This window comes from Opisthorchis viverrini (genome assembly GCF_000715545.1).
Source record: "Opisthorchis viverrini unplaced genomic scaffold opera_v5_375, whole genome shotgun sequence".
Classification (NCBI taxonomy): domain Eukaryota; kingdom Metazoa; phylum Platyhelminthes; class Trematoda; order Opisthorchiida; family Opisthorchiidae; genus Opisthorchis; species Opisthorchis viverrini.
Genome location: NW_008752032.1, coordinates 448,227 through 472,374, shown reverse-complemented (window position 1 = coordinate 472,374; position 24,148 = coordinate 448,227). Strand labels below are relative to the sequence as shown.

General features: G+C 42.9%; 2 protein-coding genes across 2 annotated transcripts in view; one reads left to right on the top strand and one right to left on the bottom strand.

The window, feature by feature from the left end:
• The window catches only part of T265_10499 (hypothetical protein), a gene marked incomplete at both ends in the record, with an annotated part of 150,856 nt that overhangs the window by 8,505 nt on the left and 118,203 nt on the right, over positions 1 to 24,148 (top strand). The gene's annotated exons all lie outside the window — the stretch shown is intronic.
• T265_15167 (hypothetical protein) overlaps positions 15,730 to 24,148 on the bottom strand; it is a gene marked incomplete at both ends in the record, with an annotated part of 99,731 nt that continues 91,312 nt past the window's right edge. The window contains one exon of the mRNA XM_009176887.1: positions 15,730 to 15,762. Within this exon, the coding sequence (XP_009175151.1) occupies positions 15,730 to 15,762 (33 nt within the window). The remainder of the gene's footprint in view (positions 15,763 to 24,148) is intronic.

The following is a 24,148-nucleotide window of genomic DNA, read 5'->3' as shown; positions in this document are numbered from 1 at the left end:
GAAACTGTTATTTATGCCAAAAAGTTTTAAATTTGGTCTGTTTAACTTGTTCTTTTTCGTGCGAGCTGAAAGCCGTCGTAAAATGTTTTATTGGGCGGGGACAATGTTGTACTGTTTTCTGCCCCAAACGTTAACCACCTATACCGTGCTTGCATCTTACGATAAACTTCTTCTCTATGTCCTGTGGTTTTCGACTTTTAAGACTTCTAAATCTTCTCGATACTGCTCAACATCATATCTGTCCTCCGACGACATTCAGTCATATCAGTAAGGACCTGCAGTTTTGTTAAACTATGGTGGGATACTTCCTCACTCTCAGGCACCTCAGTGCTAACAAGTACGTAGCAGTGAGTAGACAGCTTGGTTTGAAACTTGTACATCCACAGTGATGACCGGGATGATCAACCTCGATCTAAATCGCTTTTCAATGCTACCACATTTTGATTTGTTTGTAATGTTTAGTCAACAATTTATTCAAAACGACACTGTAACTCCAATACACTCCTCCTTTCGAGTGGAATACAAGCTATGTGAGTGTTTCGTTGTGAAGCTTCAAACATCCGTCAGAATTCCATTTTGGCCTGCAGTTGTTTCATCGACTTATAGCCCTCAAGTACAAGTTACTAAAAGCTTAGGCTGCGTCGGTCACATCACAGATTTCGGCGGCACGATGCTTGAATCGGGCCTGCAATTCCTACAAGTCTGCGAGAACATAAAAGGCATCCACCTAGTGCGCGGGACAAAACGACAGTTTGTGAAACCGACCGACAAAGCGTGACAAAAGTATACGAAATAGTACACACGGTAGTCACCGAAAGCGATCTGATTTTCGGTGAAGACCTGGAAGTGTCAAAGTGTCAAACCTGTAGGCGTGTAGTTGTTCAGTCATCTGGATATCATTCAAACGATTCTCGTTGCTCTCTACGGAGGACGTGGCAGATATGCTTCTGGAGTGCTGAGTAAATTGTCTGCTCTGAATTTACACTAAGCTGATCCGATATTGTCCGTCTGTTGTTCGAAAAGAACACCATTCTCGCGTCAGTCACGTCTTTTTGAAGGCTGGTGGAGATTAAATAAGGATTATGAAAGTCCATTTCAGAATGTTCGCCTGCCGTCCACTGTCTAATCCAAGATTCCGCTAACCCTTGAATATTTGCTCATTGCCGCGTTTGTATTCCAACTCACACAATAATACGTGACGGGGAGTTCGAACACCAAACTACACCAAACAAAAGTTAGTAAAACCAGCGCATGAGTGCCACCATACGGTTCTTTACCGACACATTCTTCATCCATAGTTTCTCTCTGATCTCTCCAGGTACAGTTCGGGTGACAAATTAGACAGAGTGAGGAACTGTTTTCAAATTCTCCAAACAACAAGTTAGGCAGGACCAACTGAGTTTATCGCCAACTGTGGTCTCTCTCCTCATTCATTGTGAGGTTCACCAACCTGAAATTCAGACTAAACGGCAGGCTGCAAAAATGTATCGCTAAGAGGGTTGACTAATTTTAACGACTGCAGTTCTTCTCGTGACACGGGGAGCCTTTGTGTGCGTTAAACAAAAGCGGTTGTAACAGCTGAAAAAAAGTTTCAGTCGAAGCACGCATATCCTGTCTGAAAATATCGAAATCGGACGATGAGTTGTCGGTGACAATAGTACTGAAAAACCGAAAGCACAGATGGTCGTTTCCCAAGTTATTACCGATTAGTTCTGAGTTGTCCTCTGAGAAGTCCCTCCGAGGTTTTTAATCTGCTCGAAATGAACCCAACATAATGCTTAAAAAGCCTTAACACTAAGTACTCTGTCCGAATACGGTCATGAAATCAGAATTTCAACATATTTCACGCTTGACACAAACCAGGATGAGTAGTTCATGGCGTTCCAATGAAGAATCTTGCATTTTAAGTTTTTTCATTAACACTGTGGTTGTGATTTCGGATTTTGGAATCGGATCGTGACTTCTATGATTCCCTGAGCTACATTTGATGATATTTGTATCCGATATGAAGAAAGTTTGCTATTTTGTTCACAATTACTGCCAGGAGAAGTCACCCGGTCGAAAAGCCACTATCGATCAGTCGCTGCAGGCGGTCTCTCCGAAAAAGGCTACTGAGTTACTGGGCCTAAAATAACGATTGTGATAGTTCAACAACATCTGGAAAATAATCTGTATTTGTGTATTGCGAAAACTGCACACAACTTGTTCGTCAGGTTCATCTATGTGCGAACTAGATACCGGCCAGGTACTCTTAGCTGTCTTGGCATTGAAGTGACAGACATGACTTTTAACACACTACGCAGTGGTATGTCAAACCTTGAAAGCGTGTATCTGTTTGGCTCCTTGAATGACAGTTACAATAGCAACTTGTGGCGCGTTTTGCAGTTTTCTAGGTCTCGCAATCGGTGTCCTTATACTTAGTCTTATCCACTGAACAACAAGCGAAAGCCCAACGAAAATAAGTAACCAAATATGGACTTTTATCATGGCGTAATGTGAACCATGGGGCGATCTATACGCTGGCGAGGGGAAAACAAACATGTATAGATGGAGTGCTTTTTATGGAACATGTTTCACATATTGTCCGACAGTGAGAAAAAGCTCAAGAGCAACGCAGCTGTTCACTAATTTATTTCTTTCTTACTCAGTAACTGTAGAAATAATAGTGGGTAACAATAACAATAATACAATAAATCCGAAGTGATACACTCATTTGCACCTCAATTGAGTTTTCATGGGAGACTCAAGTGAGTCTCTTGTGTATGATATTCTTTAACTGAATGTGCAACACAAAGGCCACCTCATGTTTCAGTTGGTACGATATCTCCAAGATTCATAAACGGGAGACTCAGTTGAGTATCCCACGAAAAACAAACTGATATAAGAATAAATGTATTTGTTGAAATTTGTCCAGTTTGTGTTCAAGTAGAACATGAGGTTGACGGAAATTTAAGGGCTGTGCCCATCTGATGAGACCCAAGAAGACCGAAAATGATCGGGGTTTTCAGAGAGTCTTCAGCAGCCTTGTAATCGTTTCCTTTACGAAAAGAAATCTCAATTTAGGCTTGATGGTTCGCTCAGTCCACTGATACCAAATAGTTCTGTTTGTCCGGGATGACAGAAGTTGGGGGCTACGCATTGAAGGTGATAGTTTTGATGCTTGATACCAAACAGTTCTGTTTGTCCAGGATGACAGAAGTTGGAGAATACGCATTGAAGGTGATAGTTCTGATGCAGCGTAGCCATTGGCTGTGTGATGAAGCCGCGTGTCAGCGTCTCTAGCCAAGGCAACAAACAACCAAACCAACACAACCCTCCGAAGCCACCAACGATCAGACAGAGAGTCTTCGAAGTTCTTCCAGGTTCAGAGGCCACATCTCTGATTCATGAAGTAGGACGGATCGGATCCTGGCAGTGTACATGCTACCCTTGACAACCTCTTCGACACAACTTTCGGCAGTTTGCAAAAGCTGCGTTTCGAAGTTCTTCCAGGTTCAGAGGCCGCACCTCTGATTCATGAAGTAGGACAGATCGTACCCCGGCAGTGTACATGCTACCCTTGACAACCCCTTCGCCACAACTTTCGGCAGTTTGCAAAAGCTGCGATGGGGTTTTACTATTGGGGAAGGATTTCGTCTGTTGACAGTCTACTGGAACTTATGCAGATGCCCAGATAGATGAAGATATCTATCATGTCCATCGGTTCATCTGCAAGCATAGGCTTTATTTTCGTTCCCACCCAGTCACACAAACCATTCGGGTCTGAAGCTCATGTCGAGCTGTCCTGGAGAAGTATTAAGAGTATTTAAAATACTTTTCATTTTTAAAAGTTCTTGTCCAAGAAGACCAATATCGTCGGCATACTTAGTGTCCGTGAGTGAACACACCGGGAATATTTGGAACCCCAAGGTGTTAGAAGCAGGTAAAGAAGACCCAGACAGCCTATCATTAAGCAGTTAAAATGGAAGGACTACATAGGGCACTCTTATCTGGCACAACCGAATGCCGTAAATTCAGAAAGGAACTTCCCGTAGGGATTTACGCATCCACGAGAAGAGGCAGACGAAGCATGTAGAAGTGACAACTTTCGTTGCCAGACACCGCTACAGTTGCGGACGATCATCATTGATCGTTGAAAGTGGATACACAGTTCCAACACTTGGCGCTAGCCTGACACTTGCGGATCTGACTCTATGGACGATGAAAGCAATGGCCGTTAGGCTGATCCATGGCGGTATTTTTACGATGATCCTACGCTCTTTGAGACACCATCGAGGTTCACCATTCTTTCTTTATGCTCTCTTTGCCGCAGATACTTTGAAGTAGAATCGTCAGGGTAACCGAGGGGGGTTATCCATCTTTTTTGAACAGTGCGCGGCACAAACCGTCTGGAACCGGCGCTTTTGTTGCGCTGAAGCAGAGGGATTGCGCACTGAACTTTCGTTGTCGATAGTGGACCAGTATTAACATTTCATTCGGGTTAATTTGGACTTTCCAGAGATTGATTTGATGAGACCCAGCTGAACCATTCTTCAAGGTGTTGAGCCTATCTCTCAAAACATTTCTGTGAATTAACAGAGGTCCCAGAGGTTTGCTAACAATCACCCTCCCGCGATCATTTGATCGGATTGGTTGGAGTAGGGCTCAGTTTTTACCCAATGCAGAAGTTTTCTCCATTTCTCGGGCTTTTGTGATCCACCAGCGCCCCCTGTCAAACCATAAACCTTTCGCTATTCGGCGTTTGAGGAATCTGCGCCCACCATCACAATGGTTTGTTTCTGGTATAGATTATGTGGATTCAGTCAGTGATGGTGATCGAGAGGAGATGTAATGTCCAAAACAGTGTGCTAGAGACGTCGCAAAACTTTCGCCTTTCTCCAATGCTCACTCAAATCACTATTACAATCATCCGGCCCGTTGAATTCTGGGAAACTTCCGGGTGACTCACACCTATATTTTTGATCTGCATCGACTGTTTGCCGATAATGAATCGAGTGCTTTTGTATCAAGCGGCGTGTTGCCAACAAAATGAATATCCACGCCATGATTGGAGTCCACTGGTGCACATCAAGATGAACAGCGACCTTGTATCGAAGCTTTTCATCGGTAGCAGAGCCCCATAAGGTCCAAATGAGTCCATTGTTGATTTGCATTATAATGTCTCCAAGTCATACGGTGTGAGCAGATATGTTGAAAGTTTGGTCTGGCTAGAAACAAATGAGTTTCAGCACACAACTTAAGGATTCGCTTCCAGTTATCTGCATGTTTAGCAACAACTCCGAATCTCGGCCAAGATGGCCGCTGGTGATGTGGTCGTCCGACAAAATCTGGAGGCTGTTTTCATTCCATACTGTGGGCATTTTGATCCGGGAACTCATCAAGTTACAACTTTTACTCAGTGGGCCGGTTGTTACAATACCCCCAACAGTTGCGATCTCCAAATGAGTTCTAACAGCTCCACTGATTTCACTGAACAATCCAATCGGATGAGCTTTGGTCTTACGAGTCACGTGGTTGGATTTATCCGACTACTCCCAGAACTGCATATGCCCATATGTCATTCCTGAGGGCGTCACGCTCTAGGTTACGTTCACTTTACGGAAAACCCACAGACAGACGAGTAGAACAGCCCTGGTGAGCCATGAAACGATATCCTTTTCTGCAATATGTTGTCTAGTATCTGATTACTGTTAAAGTGGGTCTCATTTGCTCGGTATTGACCTCAGTTTCACGAAATGGCCGAATATTGATAGGTATTGGTTCAGCCAGCCTGTCATGTAGTTTCGGTTGAAAAACGTCATTCACGTAGTTTTATATTCACTCACCTCCACTTTATATCGATGGGTCAAAAGAGCGGCTGACCACTGATAATTGTCGTATAGGAGAGCTGCCCGAAGCTGCAGTAGGGATAGTTTGGAAGTGCCCGAGGAAATCGAAAGAGATTCACACTACTATTTAGTGGATGTCACAAAATAAGCTCCTAACGCAGGTAGTCCCGTTGATGGAAACAACTGAACTACACATGCTGGACATCCAGAGAACATCCGGGTTGGTGTTGATGTAGGAGAGTAAACTTTACGTTCATTTATGTTTCTATCATCAATAAGTAAATACCCGACCATTGAAAAGCCCTTGTCTATGTAAGCGAACAACTTCAACAGCCCACGACCAGTTTCACCCTTCTTGGGAATAATCAGGTAGGCACAGTTCCAACAATAATAAATGGAATAGGATGATCAAGCGGTATAACTATCGTCGTGCGGTCTAAGGAATACCAATGCAAAGCGAATGACTTGTTAAGTCTGGATACATAAGTCCAGTGCCCAGTAATATCCTTGGCACTCCAGCCACTAGAATATCCGTCCAGCAATTTTGACAGGTCGATCCCGCCACTGACCATATCTTTCTGTTTCATGTGAGAACATTCCCATTGTAGATGGGATGGGCCTTTGAGTGACGTATGTCATTCCAACGAAAATTGAAGCAATTAATATGCAACCTGTCGAATGTTCGTGTTTGTAGTGAATATACTTTGGAAATTCCAAGTTTTCGTCGCCGAACGTGTTTGTAAAGTCTACACAAGAGGCACTGTGATTGACATCCTTGCAACAAGACAGAGATGAACGCAACAGTTTGCCTGCAAATTTTTACAGCCAGACTGTTCTTACGTATGCAATTACGAAATCAAACCAACCAAAAACAGTGATATTTTTTTTGTTTTCACGTGGCAGTACTTATGATGTGTATCGACATCCTAATTCTGAAATATCGATCAATTTTAGCTGAGTACGGTAGCTTAAATACTGTCGAACCATTTATTCTACTTAGTAAAGGCAAGAAAACTTACTCTGGGCTACAAATTCATCTTCCAAGGTTTCTTACTGAGGCAAACAATTATGAATTCGTTTTTTATACAGTAGCCATCTCCTTTATAATTGCTAGCGACTCAAGCTGAAACAGGATTCCCCTATTGATACTGGTATCTTTTTTCAGTTTGTGTCCCATTTGAATAAGAGTTTTATTTTGAAATGGTAACTAGAATTATGGCGCTCTGTTCCATATCACCACAAGCTGTTAGAACCATGGGTTTCCCCAAAACCTTTTTGGAACTAAGTTAAACGCTACATAGACTACGTGTAGGTAGCNATATATATATATATTTAAACAGTCCTCTTCCTGTCCTGGCATGAGTATTCTATGCTAAAGACTGGAAGCAATGAGATCAAGCTACGATTCTGTTAGAGCATATGGGCAGTAGTCTTGTTTGGCCATAATCATATCCGAAATCCCGAAAGTGTGACGTGCCAAAAGAACGCGTTCTCACTTAAACTGCCCGGCCTACTCTGGCAAACGTACACGTTTGGGCGATTTACTTAATATGCCGTGGTGTAGAACATTCAAAGGTTGTTCAGGCAGGATTCACTAAAAAGCGCATAAAATAACTAAACGATATCTTTTTCTTCTGCTGATATAAATATCAGTGTCTCCATTTGAATAGTTCTTTTCTTGGAGGGGTTAGGTTATTATGACACATTAGGAAAGATTGATGCGCTGGGGTGTTGAACGTGCCACTGTCTTTGAAGGTTTATTACAGTTCAGCAATAAAATGGCTGCACAGTGGTTGTTCACGTGACCATTTGATTGATAGCTTTCACTGTTTTTACTAGAATTGTGGGAAAAGACTGGTCACACTATAATAAACAAATAATCATGCAGAATAAACGATTCACCAATTTGGGTCATATTGTGTCGACCTCACCAACTGCGGATATTTTCTCCGTGACCAGCTGATGAACCATCCATGAGAGCATCATACCTTAGACGTTTTTGAGTTGCATTCTAGTCGCTAATTATTCCCCAGCTCATTGGTGCTCCAGATCCTCGGGAATTAGATAACTCCCCAAGAACAACCCTGACAAAACGCAAGGCCTCACGTGAGTAGTTATTAGGTCCTCAGTGAAGATGGTGGATCAAGTGTAGGTTGAAACACGTGACGATGAACGACGTCACGCAGTGACCAGCACAATCATTAAACTATCAAGTACCGGAAGAGAACTGAAACACGCGTCAGTGAATCATAAACATCAAACAGAATAATTTCAGTAATAATCTTCATCACATGGCACACAATGATCCTGCTCTGAAAACACATCGATAAATAAATAATGTATCCATTGATCAACTAGTGGCATTGTGAGTTATCTGACAATCAGTGACAATGGAAGACTGATTCAGAACAAATATCCTGAAAACCGAATCATCCAAGGTGGTCCACCACACATGTTGTATTGTAAGAAACTGATACAGGTTTAACCTCTTCTAATCGCTCTCTTGTTTCTATTCTTCGTGAATTATAAATTGCAGGAAACGATCTAGTTATTGCCTATTGTTCCTGATGACTTTGTACTAAAATCAATTGTTTTCGCTGGTGCACCAATGAACGCGTCCTTAAATGCGACCATTGGACTGTGATTGATCTGCCTAAAACAAATTGATGAAATCCGTGATCCATTGAATTTCTACTGCAAGAGCAGCTGAAAAGGCGAATGAAGGTTTTAACTCAAGCCTCACACGGCAGAGTAAACTTCGGATTGCTGCATGAAGCAGATAAACAGGTAAGCGTCTGTGGAGCATGTCGCTTCGATCCGTTACCTGAGAGGGATTGTGAAGAAACATGGTGACTGAATTTTTGGATGAGACTCTCGTCTTAAAAGTGAGGTCAATCCATAATGAAAAGTCGATGACCACTTCACGGCTTAAAGTTACGAGCAACATAGACCCATTGAATGAGTATGAACATGTGCGGCTAATTTAGAAACCTTTAGATCCTGTCCCACATAACAGTAAGGCTTTATTAGGAAAGACTATTAACTTCATTACAAAAGCACCAAGTGTCCTGGTTAACTAATGCGGATTTGGTATCAATATTCATAACTAATAAATAACCAACCGTATAGAATAGCGTTACCAGGTCCACGATTAAGCGGCTTGCTACCGAAAACACCCGTCAGTTACTGTCATTCCAGTTCCGTTTTGAGGTGCAGTCGCAGTCGTTTCAATCCTGAATTCGGATAAAGAGGGGCTGATGGTTCACCTGTTATTATTGTTCACCATCAGAACAGTGCACTGGCGTCCTGCGAAATTGAAATCCTACCTTGAATTGAACCATCTTTGTCAGCTGTTTGAGGTCGTACCATGGGAAGCCGGTCGATGGCCTCAGGAGCGATCGCCTCCTCGGGACAAATAACGGGAGACAGACAACTGCCTCAGCTGTAGTTCAACGGTTTATATACAAATTCCTATTGTTGTTTGGGACGTTACTCACAACAAAGTCACACGCTGGCTGTTGCGTGATTTATAAGACCATTAATGACCGCAAAAATGCACGGTATATTGGACAATCTGCCAATTATGCTAAAGTAAATCAAATTACCAAACGCGCGTTACGTCATGCCGACGTTTGGGTCGCTGTTGCAGTGTATCTTTTCCCAGTCCTCGGCTAACTGTGTTGTTAGGTTGTCCATGTGCCTTTGAAAAGCAGACAGTGAACGAATGGTCGTCACAAATGGTCAACCTGGATAGGTTAGATTCGTGACACGTTGCGATGAAAGTTGTTTTAATGAAATCAACGCACAGAGTTTATTCTTGATAGGTTTGCGACATAAAGCACACTGTGTCCGCTTGCATCTGACTCAGTATAGCAGACGCGCAGTTGGAAGACTGCTATGTCGATTAGACAAACACGAAAGACCAGTTCTGAAGAAGACTGAATGAAAATGGACAATTGATTTTTCTAGGAAGCCCTCAAGAGAAAAATCGAGATTTTCTGTTCGTTGCAACCACAAGCCTCTGAGAAAACCAAGTCTTTAAAACCGGAAAGGCAACATTTTCCTACTTGCTTATTGATCGGGCAAACATACCATATTGGAAATTCACCAATGCCACTATAGAAGAGTACAACTAAAACTGACCTGCCACAATAGTGTCCTTTTTACCTTGACGTTTCAACCCATCTATGGCTCAGCTTTAACCATGAACACCACACTGTGCGTTGAAAACAACAGTGCAGATGAAGGGTGGGGTGAGGCAATGCAAGTTGACAAGCATTGAAGATCGTTATACAAAGAACATGTTGCAGTTGAGGAAAATATTGGTAGCTCAGTTTTCGATGATGACCGTTGGTTTGTTCGCGGATAATTTGGTTGAAAACGTCTTATCACCACCATCAGTGCGTTGTGAATTCGCGGTTGTTGCGCATGCATGGACTGATATACGGTCTGCTCATCAAGGTCGGTCTTAACCAACCGCTGATCGTTAGAGTACACACCTTCATTGACCTGTTGGTTGAACTGTCTTCTGATTGGTGGCTGTCCGGGTGGCCCTGAAACTCAACCTCTCCGGTGACCTTTGTTAGTTTGCCTCCAAAATAAGTATCATTTCTTGGCACATTGTTCTGATGACCGAGGCTGAGTTAGTGTTACCACTGAGCCGACATCTCGTGCTCGCAGCATTATGTAGACGGGCTGGATTTCAACAAGACGGTTGACTGAAAAATTTTTGCATAGTAATATGGCTCTAGGTATTCTATATTTCCGCGTGCAACGATCTTCATGTTTTTTAGGTTAAACTTGTATCCTCCCTGATCTACACGAGAATGAGGTAGTGGATGGCGTCTTTTTACAGCTGCCTTCTCCACCCTTATAATCTCCCAGTCTTCTTCTAGTCTGTCCAGTATAACATTTGTTGCGATCCTTGCAGTTGATTCATCACACCAGGTGGTTTTTTGCGCCTTTCTTGGTCTTGTCCTCTGGACGAAATCAGTTCACATAATGAAGCGGCTGGTTTGTTGATTTCTTTAGGTTGCAGATGCCTTACTGTGAATTCAGATATGGTCATGACGTGCGCGAGGACCATCCGTTATTTCATTGACCTTAGTGTTTCCGTTGTTTTTAAATACGCAATAGAGGTAATTTCTTCTTTCCGTCTGAGCTCTGCTGTCCTTCAGTGCGCCTGAGCTCCTCTGAACAAGGTTTCAATGCAACTCTTCTTGTGTGCTTCGCAGGCTGGTTGCCATGGTAACCTAATGTTTGGTCAGTGTCTCTCAGTCTGTACAGCAGAGGGCACCTCAGAATGTGTTAATCACGGATACGAGAGGTTACCAAATATCTAGAGAAACCACTTTTGGTAAAACATGAAACCTTTGCAAATTGTCTTCAAATAACATGTAGATACCGATGAGGTATTATTGTTTTAGTGCAGAAAGCTGCCGATACGCTTTCTGTTGGCCACCAAAACACACTTGCATGAAGTAGTCAGAGAGTGCTGTGTTGCAGTTTGAGCAAACGGAAGTTCTTTTATTGGACTTAGAAATACCGTTTCTACTGCTTTCTTCCACGGAGGAATTGATGTTACCAAGTCTAACGATTATCCCACAGCCGTTAACTGTTATTGTTTTTAATGCCTATCGCAGTCGGAAATCGACAATCAATAGCTGTTTCTCTGCAAGTTTTCCTTTCATTCACGGATTTTACTAACTGGTATTTAGCGAAGTTTTTTTGTTTAATTTTACTAACTGTATTTAGCGAAGTTTTTTTGTTTAATTTCCTCAGAACACTGAATCAGTGAGTCCATATATATCCCAATTTGCTATTATGGGTTAGAGCACTCCATCAGGTAGGAAAGGTATTTTTAAGCAGCCGACGCTTTCGACGATTCTAACGCGACTGGCGCTTGTTTGAACACGTAGAATTTACAAAACGCATCATTGTCTCTACTCAAAATCTCGGTTCACTTGATTACATTTGTGTGACAGGAACAATAGCTAGGCTAAGTACGAACTTATACGTGACAAGCTCCTTAACTCGAAAGATGTTATCTATTGTGTACCATGCTCCCACAACAGAAGGTGGAATAAGTTACGACTGAAAATACGCGATATCATAACCTTCCTTGGTGTAGACGAAGGCGACAGAATGGGGCTGCGGAGGGGAAGTTAAGTCTACGAGGATCATGGCCAGGTTTAACAGAGGCCAAAAGGAACGAGTACTGAATGAAATATCCTTAATTTAGTCAAATTCGTTTTCTCCTGAGATTTTGGCCAACCGGTAAAGTTAAGCTATATGATCTACAGACATTCTGTTCTCCTTAATAATCTGGTAAGTCCTCAAGGATATTTTAATCTTTAGTCTCTCGTTTAAAAGTTGGGTACTGTACAATTCAGCCACGATTGGCTGATCAACAGGATTTTTAGCTTGGAATTAGGAGATAACGACACTGATCCTTTAATCGCGCAACTGACGTCATGCCAGATGTCTTTCTGCCAGTTCAAAAGAACTCTCTGTACCGAGGTTCTAATATGCCGTTACAATACAAATGACAGGAAATATAGAGAGTCGAATAGTAGAGATCTGGTGTGATTCCAAAAGACGAATCATAAGTGGTTACTGAAGTAAAAATCAGAATTCCGCTCATTCATTCAGAAACCTTGGCATCCCGGCAGTTTGGTAACTGGCTTGCAAACGCTTCGTTACCATGAGAGGGGACTTTGTCATTGTACGGTGCGGCCCACCCAACCGACCGAACCGTCAGACCAACTGCTACCTGATCAACAGCCCATAAACTCACTCTTGTTGCGAACATTTAGACGCCGTCATATCTCCGTCATCAAAGCACAGTATGTTTTTACTTATGCAAAGGATGTCTTTCTTCACTTGAGCCTGAGATAGCTCTCATATGTCGGCCAGTCTCGCAACCCAAAATCCTTTTGGGACCGCAGTGTAATCTTTCCTACAAAAGATAACGATGAATATTTTTCACTTGAGCTCTTGATACGTTGATTTACATTGTGCACTCACTATTCTCGTGTTAAGCATCCACTAAAATCTACCTCATACATGGAATTCGTGGAATCCTTAGCAAAATCGTGATACTGCTCGTCGGTATACAGTTCACCTTCATACTGGGGCCGGTTAAGTAAAATCGATGGATCATTGCGGTCCGTTGTATGACATTAGCCTAGTAAAGCGAGGATTGATGAGGCTATACTTTGTAGGTCTTGTGCCACCTGACAGGTACAGACATGCACTAGAGCCGTCGACTTGAAAAAATATGTTATTCTTACTCACCGAGTCGGTTGACAATTGCTGAGGCTGATGGTGCTGGCGTGGCTGAATTTTCTCATGGTACTGAAAACCAACTGTGTTACCGTGGCAGCGTCATTTTCACTAAATAACACTGAGTTAGCAGCGCCGAAAATGCCGGGACTCTCTTCAAAAAGTGGATGAGTCGCAGTAGTCCGGAGCTAAGGCTATCGCTTATCTCAGGTTTCTGAAATGTCCAACATAAAATCTATACACGCTTGCTGTCGAAGCCAGATTTCACGCATCGTGAAGCATGTTGGTACCTGTAATTGCAGTCAACGCTATATGGATCTCTTTGCTGCAAGGCCCTAGCCTGGATTGAACATGTCTCGGACGATGATCAAACTCAGCTCGGTTTTTATCTCTAAGTAGGTTCACATTACATGTTATTGAAGGTTCTCGTGGAAAGGACGAATAATCGTTAACTTGCCTGAGTCAAGGCAGCTTCTGTAATAGTTCACTAGTACAGGTTGAAGAAAGTTGTCTCAGTGAATTCCGCAACATAAATAATTACGAGGAATCTCTATCAGTTGGTGCTTACATCGGGTGAGCATGCTTGGTAGCTTCACCATACACAAGAGTTATGAGCAGGTTAACATAGTTACCAATACCTTCTGTAAGCTCATTTTACACTTTCTCCGTTTTACAGGGGACATGATTGTGGTTCATAAATGATACCCGGTTGATTGGTCTGTCAAAACTCCAGTGTATATCATTCGAGGGAAAACAAAAATCTGTTGCACTTAGCTCTGATATTTTTGCCCTTGTTTCACTTGCTCACCTTTTTCCGCCTGTATATTAAAAAAAACTGAACATCAAAGGGACGCATCTCACCCACACGTCGGGTGATCTGAAAATTTTTAGGCAAATTTCAAAAACAAATACTAAAGCCCCGACCAAAGATAGATCAAAACCGACTGGAAGCCTTCTACCGATGAATTTTTCTAGGTTTACGGCAGTTGGAGCAACCTGACACCGAACTGTAATTCGGATAGAGTCGCCCCATGGGAAATGATGAAACACATTTGAATTCGACAGCAGACAGGTGCATGCGAATACTGTTTGAGATGTGCCGGTCTCGAGGTAGATTTTTTAAGGCTAAGGATGACCGAAAATTGTTTTGGGAGAAATAACACCAAGACACTGGCAAAATTAAGATGTACGCAAAGTTTATTTCTGTACACTATGAAGATAACTCACAGTTGGACGGTGAGTAGCTCCTGCGGACTGTTCTGTCAGTAAAATGAGGAATTCATAAAGTTTCTTGTGGAGGCCTGTAGTTGTGTTGAAGACTGACAGTAAACAGTAGTGGTGAGTAATGCGCCGAAGCCCCTACTCGGTGGCCTGTTTAGTGTCAACCCTTTTTCTGCGGACCCGATGTAAATGTGGTTTGGGAACAATCGATGATTCAGTCGGTTGATCCCTCCACAGCCTATGCCTACATCATGCTGGGTTACGGCAGCATGGTTTTTCACCTTTATATCGCTTCACACTAAAAGAGTGTGAAGGAGTATTCCTTGTTACAAGCCAATGCGTGAACATGTCTAAACCTGAGTGGGAAGTTGCTGCATCTCTCTGTAGTCTTGGTAATCTCAGTAGTGAGAAAATTTCTGTTTTTAATTCTGAGAAGCAAGCTGAGTGCGTCTGTTTCACGCGTTCGTTATAATTTTCTAATGCCCTTCGAACGAATCCCAGTTTGGTTTATGCAAATTGAGCGAGTTCGGAGTAAATCGATGAGATGAGCTTTAATGGTGGCAAAACAATGGACTCACAAAACAGAAGCATTAAATTCTCATAGCGACATACGATCATGTTACGGTAGCTTGTCTATTTTTCTCCGCGGACCCGCTCCGCCTACGGTCTCGTGTCGCGTGGAGTCACGTGGATCCTATTAGCCCATACGATGTCTGGACGTCCAGTGCGGCATGTCCTATATCCAGTTCAGACTAGAAAGTATAGAAACCAGGAGGTCATCCTGGCAAAAACAAAAAACCACTTTCCTCCTATGGTTTTTTACGAGCTCAGTGTTAATAGTCGCAGGGACGCAAAGGAACAATGCAAGTAACTTGCTTGATCCAGATTTTTACTCAAGCTCTATCACGAGCTATTGGGTAGTGGCGAAACTATTCCTCGTATACTATTAGATCAGAACTATGAATGAGCAAATAGCGCAGCGTGCCTTTAGATTATTTCCGTTCTAACCAATTGAATCTGTCAGCTATCCGTCCAACCTCGGGACAGGAAACATTCGGTGGAATGGTGGGCTACTCTGTACGATATACAACCTGTACTACACGTTGAAACAAGCTGACATCGATTTACTAGTCAGCCTGGAAATCTAGCGTACTGACAACATATTCAGCTCCGAAGAGTTCGTGGAGTGGCTGAACAGAAATTTTCGAATAAGTACGTCGCACGTTATCCGGCGGTCTTTGAAGAACAGCCCGTGTAACTGCCTTATTGGTCCTGGGCTCCAGTGAACATCTCAGATGACCTGCATTGAGCTCGTGGAGTTCTATCATCCAGCTGTGAACTATGTCTTGTTTGACAATAAAACGATCCGTCGTGTGTAAAAGTCATGCAACTTACCGGCCTCCACTAAAGGCACCGTATTTTGATCTGCCTGTCAAATCAGAATATATAGATGAGTTGGGCTGAGTGGCCTGCGAAACCCACTGAACACCCAGTACTCAGTTTCAACATTAAGGAACAGAGGTTCGACGTGAGGAAGCGAGAGTTTAGAGCATTATAAAACTACCCCAGTCATGGTACTTAATCACAAAACTGTCAGCTATAGACAGTTGAAAAGTTCAAACTCACGACGTGAGCGTATGGTGGAGCGGTAAACTTAGAAAGTGGGAACTTACACTCAAGGTGGCTTACAACCTAACATACTCGACAGTTTAAAGTAATAAATGTAATGTTCGGCACAGAACCTGGACTAAGAGGAGAAGACAATGAATGCTCATGGCCTAGTACCAGAACATATCACTCCTACGTTCGCATTCTTAAAAATGGACGCACATTTGCTTTTTTTCTATAGAAAAGTACCTAAGTCCAGGGCCGTTTTCAGCCGCTCTTCGACACGCTTGCCGTGTTTTTCTGCCCAAAAGTAAGATTGCACACTCCGTTAAGTGGAACAACTGTTATCTAGCGGACATGCTTCAAAGTACTAGAAGAATATGAACTACTCTGTGAAACATCTCAAATCAATGCAAAGTTGTGCTGTCGAAACAGAACCTGGGCGACGGATCGAAGGAAAGACAAACAAACATCTATTTTGTACAAGCGTCTGGACAAGCTCCCAAGCAGACACATCAGTATCATCATCGACAATATAACATCAGCATTTAAAAACTGATGCTTCGCTATCGTACATCCACAACTCAATTAAAAGCATAACTGTGAAGAAAAGAATGAAAGTGTATGGGGAAGGGACCCTGTGCTAGCCTATCGCAATAATTCCGAAGTGCCTTCACCTCAATACACTCATATAAATTGATAACAAGAACGCCATTCACATGATTAGTGGCCATCTCTTTCAGTGACTCCAACCATAAACCGGAGAGATCTCGCAGACCCCATCCTAAAAAGTTCAGAGTTACGCTATTTTGCCGCCTGAAATTAGCAAACACTACCTCAGCCTTGGAAATTTGTGCACTAACCTCAAATATCACGCTACCACTACCTTCAAGAATACAGCAGTAACTGTCAGTCCCTTTTTTGAAAATGGGTACTATCACGACTTCTCTCCAGTTGTTTTGAACAGTCTCATTTTGCAAAATGGTGGAAGATAGATCCGACAAGTGCTGACGAAGGACTTGATCCCCATAATCGAACAATGTGGGTGGGAAGTAATCCGAACCAGGAGCTCGGTGGCGCTTGAGAGGACATACATTCACTGACCTCAGAGACCTTAAAGGGTTCCAGGTTCATCGCTTATGGTCCCACTGAAGTATGGGGATCCGGCTGAGTGGCGGCAAGCGGCCACAAAGTGTGTCTGGCTTAGCGGCCTAGTCGTCTTGTCCAGTTAAGATGGTCACATCCGTTTCATCCTTGATCATTTCTCCCGCCAGCGGCTTCCTGGGACCAGGCACGAGGAATGAAACAGTCTTCGGGCATTCCCGGATTTCTGCCAGTCTTCCATTTCCTTAGCTTTCTGCGTCAACTAGCATTCACGTTAGGTGCTAATTTCGACGCCTGAGGATTCGTCGGGTTAAATTATGTTAGGGGTCGGAGGGAATATTTCTCCAGGGTTCACGTGGTACCACTGTTCGGTCTGATATCCAGTGCGGACTAGTAGCGTCGCGTCGTAGGCGAAACCCCCAGCAGTGAAGGAAGTTCCGGTGATCTCTTTCCATCAAGAATCGACATTTGACGGTGACCAACTTAGAGTAGAATCCAGAAGACGGTTCTGATAAATTCACCTAACATTCGGATATACCAGCCTCCTACATTTTAGGCGATTTTCCCACCCTTACTCAGCTCTGGAGAGCGAATAAAAAGACTATCCCGGACTAGCGCATGATCCAAAAAAGTCTTCCAAAACCAGCTGCAGTGCCATCGGTAACCAAGAGTGAGGTGATCAGTATTGGTGAGGGTATGGCACGCTGTTGGAGGGCACCATTGGGCCAGAAGACTTCGGTTATTTCGGAAGATGGTACTGCATAAAAATAGCCTGTGTTCAGCACATAGCGGAAGCAGTCATTGTGCTTTGTCCAAACGTCCAACCAGTCTCAGATGCGCAAAGTCTGTTCCTTTGTTCCTTCAGCACCCTGATAATTACAACGATATCTGACCTATTAGCACGCCACAACTGGGCGTTCAAGGCGTCACAAAACTTGTCTTTGACAGTGTCAGACCTGCAGTCGGTTGGGGCGTAAACAGACACGGCAAACAAACATCGATCCACTCCCCACTTATGAGGTTCCTTCACAAACGTTTTGCGAACAGCAGATAGACAACTATATGCAGTTATCCAGTCAAGCAAGGATCATTCCGCCGGTTGACTTAGGATGATGCCAACCCCTGCACATCCTGGCACAACTGCCTCTGGATCACCAGATGTGCACAACCGGAAGCGAGTGGAGACTGACGGGGCGGTTAGCTCAATCACTGTGCTTGCACCGTGAATTCTTGTTTCTGGAACACAGCACACTTTAACGCCAAGCGAGTCCAGCGCGCGAGCAAGAGCAGTTTTCTGTCCTGCTTGCTTGAGTGCAAACATTAAAAACAGTCAGGATGACCAGGAATGGAGGTCTAAAGTTCGATTTCTGGGTCCCAGAGGGTGTCGCGGCCAGTCGGTACTAACCCGATGCAAGATGGACGGGGTCGTTAGCTATAACTGATGGGCCTACAAAGAGAAAATTATAAATAGGGTGGGAGGAGAGGGAATAAAAGGTGTGCGAGGGGAAAAGAATGAAGGCACTAGCAGTAGCCTGTTTTCGTTTATTCGCCCCGCTGCATACAGCAAGCAAGGCGACCCGGCTTATGGCAGCCGATGAAGCATGAGAGTATTTATTAATGCGTAATTCACGGTTGTATGATATGACCTACTGATTGCACACACCAACTTAATTCTGAACTTGCTCTACTTAATGAGAACAGCTTAAACTAGGAAAAACACAGCTGTCAAATAGTTCACTTAGAAATGAAAAGGCAGGGAAGTTCGCTTGGCGTGATTATATTCTTTCAACCACTGAGCGACTTAATCTCCATATGCTATATTGAAACCAAAAGGTCGGAGGCAAACCATGCTTAGAAGCAAGTTTCATTTTCCATCATTTTTGCAACTGAACGCTCAACCACATTTGAGAACAGCTTTTATTGCCAAAAAACAGAACAAAATCGCACGTCCTATGGAGACTTACATACTCAGGGTTGTTTGACACCAGTGCTCACTCACTTGGAAACGACCCATTTTAAGGACACCCCGGACTTTCTGCATGACCTGCTGATTAAATTGGAGTAACAAATTTACCTCCGTTCATAAAACGGTACTTTTGTCATCGCTCACAGTAGACATGTCATTAAGAGTTACGGCTTCCCTGTGGATGGATCGAGAATCCAAACTGGCTTGCCCTGATCGTAAACGTAACTCTGAAACCGGAGTAAATTCTTCGGCTCAAATTTGAACTTCAAACATATTCGAGTCCATCGTCTTAGTTTTGTCAGAGTTTTTTCTTTCTTCTTGATTTGCCGCAAAAAACGTTTTGCGAGAAGCAAGCAATGAACGCTTCACACGGATTGAGGAGGTTGAAACAAACCTGTGAACACTGGCCAGAACAAGTTTATGCTAGAAAGTAGACAGGACTTGGTCAGTTTGTCTAGTCCGTTGCAAAACACTTGCCTTCAACACCTGTCGGTCATATCCGAATAAACGGGCTTCGATAGAAATCCACCCTCATACGGGTCAACTTTCCATACTGAGGAGTTTTATCGACGACGGTCGATAATAATCCCACTAAAAATAACCTTCTGGAAGTTATGTTATGTTTCTGTAAAAGGCGGTACCCAAACAGCTACCAACACGCATCAGTGACATTTCTGATTCTGTGAACTCTAGCATCTCCGAGGGTGGCCATTTTGCAAGCACTCTTCCTGGCTTCAACACCGATGATGGAGAGGTTGTGGTTTTGGGCGGTATTTCCAAGGTGGAAATTGATCATTCGTACCTTTCCCGTCTCTCAATGTGAGTAGAGACGGACGAAAAGTGACCGGTTGTTGTTGTGACTTCCATCGTTTTTTTCGATAAAAAAAGAATGGTCCGAGAATTGGATCAAAAAGCGATGCTCCTGAGGCACATCTGTCTGCAATCAGAAGTGAGAACAGTTCTGATAGGAAGAACGTCCTAATCAATATCGTATCAATGGGTGGAGTGTATCGTATCGCAAACTTCCGTTAGCCAGTCGTTTCATAGACAGCGATGAGCTTATCGCCACATTTGCTCATTGTTCCTGCATTTCATGAGAGGATGCGTAAGCAGTGTGAGTAATTCTTCGCAGGGTCTGAGCTCTGCGTGATCTCGTGCGCTTTTAACAAGTTGATTTTCTAGAAATACATTCATTTGCAAATCAATTCGGGTTTCACGATAGATTCAACTGAATCTATCGTTTATGATATTCTACAACTGAATGTGCTGCACCAGGCTGCCTCATGTTTCATTTGGCATGATATTCGAGATATCGCAGTATATTTTCATATGTAGCATATTTTCCTTTATGAAAATATACTGGGATATCTCGAAGATCGTGCCAATTGAAACATGGGGCGGTCTGTGTGCAGCACATTCAGTTGTAGAATATCATAAACGATAGATTCAGTTGAATCTATCGTGAAACCCGAATTGATTTGCAAATGAGTGTATTTCTCGAATACAGTGCAATTTGGGTTCAAATGGAACACAAGGCTGTCGGAAATTCGGGGACTGCGCCTACCTGATGAGCCCCAAGAAGGGCGAAATCGGTTATAGGCTGTCGGAGAGTTTTCAGCAACCTTGTGAGTTGTTGATTTTCTGTTCATGAAACTCGATTAACACCGCGGTAAGATTGCGATCCACGTATTCTATGAAGAACACCAGAATGACTTCGTGTCTGAAGGTTACGGTGTTGGTGTGTGTAAGAGGATGATGGTCTGAGGCAGCTGACGTCAAATATTAATCACTAATCATTGACCTAATGGTTTCCTGTCTATGTAGGATATTTTAAACAGCGTGCCAAGACTGATCGATTTATCTCGAGACACGTAGCCAATCATTGCTCGATTTAGTCCTAGAATTGTTGGGTGAACTACTGATGACGCAGTTTGTTGACGAATGACTGATCTTGTGATCTTTTCACAGTCCTTACATCTCACAAAAGAAATGGTTGCTCTGAAAAAACGCTCTGTGATAGAAAAAAGGTCAACGTATTCAGTCACTTATCAGGTCCTAGAAATCGATGAGGGAACGCAGTGATTACTTCAAAAGCCTAAACGGAATGAACAAACAATCGTTGGATGACCAAGTTAGTTGTGCGAATCAGATATGGGGGTGGAACTGCGCTCTAAGTCCACTGCAATTTTCCTTACAAATGTCTATGAAGACAACGTAATGCATCGTTTTCTAATTACTTGGATGGCGTCACTTTTTCGGGATTAAGCAGATGTCCAATGTGCTTCTAAAGATCGTCTGATGATGTCCTACCAGTAAACCGCGCCCCTTCGGTATAATTTTGTTAGTGGAATACTTTCACGTGTAAAAAAAACTGTTAAAACAAGGGCTTTTGAACAAACAACTGGCTGCCTGAGTAAGTGGTATGGATAATCAAAAACAGTCAGCGCAAGAAATGTGGTTCTTTCATGCAAACTATGTAAAGCCAGAAATGTGGGAAAGCCAAAACTCCCAAGCAGAAGCACTCTTGAAATCAAACCGAACCTCCAGAGCTTTGATGTGTTTACTGTCCAGACAGATCCAATAATTTCTTCTTCACAAGCACCCATCTCTCAAATTCGAATGGTGCTAGCAGCAGTATTCAGCGAAAAAGCAGTACACGAACGTGATTCACGCATCATTCGTTTGACTTGGGAGCTCTTTGAGTTGAATGGGTGACATCCCGGAGCATATTAGATGGGTGCATAATCATTCGCATTTCGAAACGCATCCATTCATATGCAGTTAAATGCAGGGTTAAAAAGTCTGGTAATATGACATTACAACATTGCACTCAAAGGCTCTGATGCTTTATCAGTTAAGAGGCGTCAACTGGAAGGTTGATATAAGATTCCTGTTGTGCTCGACAAAGGGATATATAACGCCAGTTTGTCCACGACATCGAAACTTCTTCCTTCATGTGGATAGTGTGCAGGAGACGTGCTGTATTATACTGAAACGTAAAGAAATTGGCGGATAGCACCAGCACTTCAATGTTTAACGTATTACTATTGCAAACAGTAATGCTACTATTATCAATTTGGCTGGTAGCTGCCACGTGTGTACAAGTTTGCCCGCCAACCTTGGTCCTTCGGTTTAACTTCGGATTCACAGGCTCATCCGCCGAAACACATGCAGCTCCGCCTCAACCTTTCGTGCTGTCATAGCTGTGCGCAGTCATCCAGTGTTTCAAACACTTTTGACAGGCAAAAATCCATCGGTTGCCGGCCGACCACACCATAATCGCGTGAAACGTGTTGTTGTCCCTCCCGTTGCTTCACTGTAGAGTTGCACTCATCACTAAATCTTTCCACCCAGAAGTGCACTTGATATCTTGGTATCGTTGTGCTACGCTTAAAACAGTTCCATTAGTAAGTTCACAATAAGACTTTGCTGACATTGTATGCGTGGAACCAGGTTGAATATCTGAGATACTAGCACGTTTTCTTCCACTATCAATATGGCATTCGTTGAAGAGTTAAATTGAAACGTATGCGCTGCTTGTGCATTTAGGTAACTCCGCAGAACGGTTTAAAACTGGACAGGGGTGCTGAGTTTAACCTGAAACACTCTTGTTAATTGGGCCTACTTGCATAGTTTCGTTAGGGTTAACGTCATCATCAAATGCCATGGTTTTGTGGAGAATTTTTCCCGCTGTGCGGTGAGTATTTACTACGCAGGGTTTTTGGAACTTTAGACCTTTACTAATAACGTATTTCTGTTGTTCCCGTGAGCATGTGACTTACAGTTACCAACGATTTCATATGCACACTCAGAATTTGTAAAGTGCCATTAAAAAATGAGATTGACTCCGGATGTTGTATGAAAGTTGAGTGCTTGCGCAACTCTGTACTCGTAGGCAAAATTTTTATCAAGTTTAGGAACAAAACGAAGAACAGTAAGTTGAAGCCACAAAGAAGATTTAGAAAACCCGACAATCTCGAAATTACCCGTGGCGTTTGCTGAAAGTGAGATTACCTGTCGTTTCATAGACGGCATAACAGAGAACTCTATCTATTATGTTCAGAAACATTCATAAGTTTGATGGATATTGTGCTTGTTCGTATTCGCAATTAGCTTCTAGAAATTTTCGCTGTCTAACTCATAGAGGGATTGTATAAGCAAAGAACCTCTTGCTGAGATGAATTATTCTAAATCATAGGTCAGTTCATTTACATACAATGGCTAGTCACATTTGGTTGCCACGTATGCATACGATGCCGTGTTATAAGCCTTTTCGTCACTATATTAGGATAGGCAATTAGGGTGAGTAATGCGTAGCAATTAACTATGCTGTTAACGTAATGCCCTTCAGATTGCATGCAGGATATACGCACTCAACAATGAAACCAGTTGTAGTTTGAGAACATGCGGCCTAATAAGCGAGGTGATGCATGAGAGTTTCATCAAAATAATAGACCAATGTCCTGAATGTAAGTAAGCTGATTAGCAACAGGAACTTTTTCACTCTCACTTTAAATTGTACTCAGGATTAGTCGAGACAGGTGGAAACAGAATGTTCAAACGTTTAAGCTCCTATGATAGACTAGGCTTCAGGGCATTGCACTGAACTGATTATCTGAAATCTTATGCTGGGATGATTTCACATTTGGCCAAAACCATCGAATCATTGGAGTGGAATCTGACAACTCCAATACTGACAAGTGTCAGCTGACTTTCCGACCGATGATCGATACAATAAACGAAAAGATCGATAACCCTACCTTTTGTGCTCACCCGTGACTGCGCTCTGGCATGTTATCACGCCGTACGATATCTAGGAGGTGTTGAGAGGACTCTATCGTCGTGTAAACTGGGAAAGTATGGTAGTTTGGTAAGGCCCAGTTAGCACCCAATCTCAAAAAAATGATACTGTCACAATTTTATGGAGAACAGCAATATTCTCCTAGACGTTAGTAGTCGTAAGTCGGGCGTCACAGCCATTGTATTTGACGGATAATGGCAGAAGGAAATTTAATGTGAAGCACATCATCCTCTAGCAACCAAACTGTTCAAATTAGGTTACCAACATCCATTATAGTCATACAGTGAAAATATCAAGAATTTTCTCCTCCGAAAGATGAAAAATAATTTAAAACCG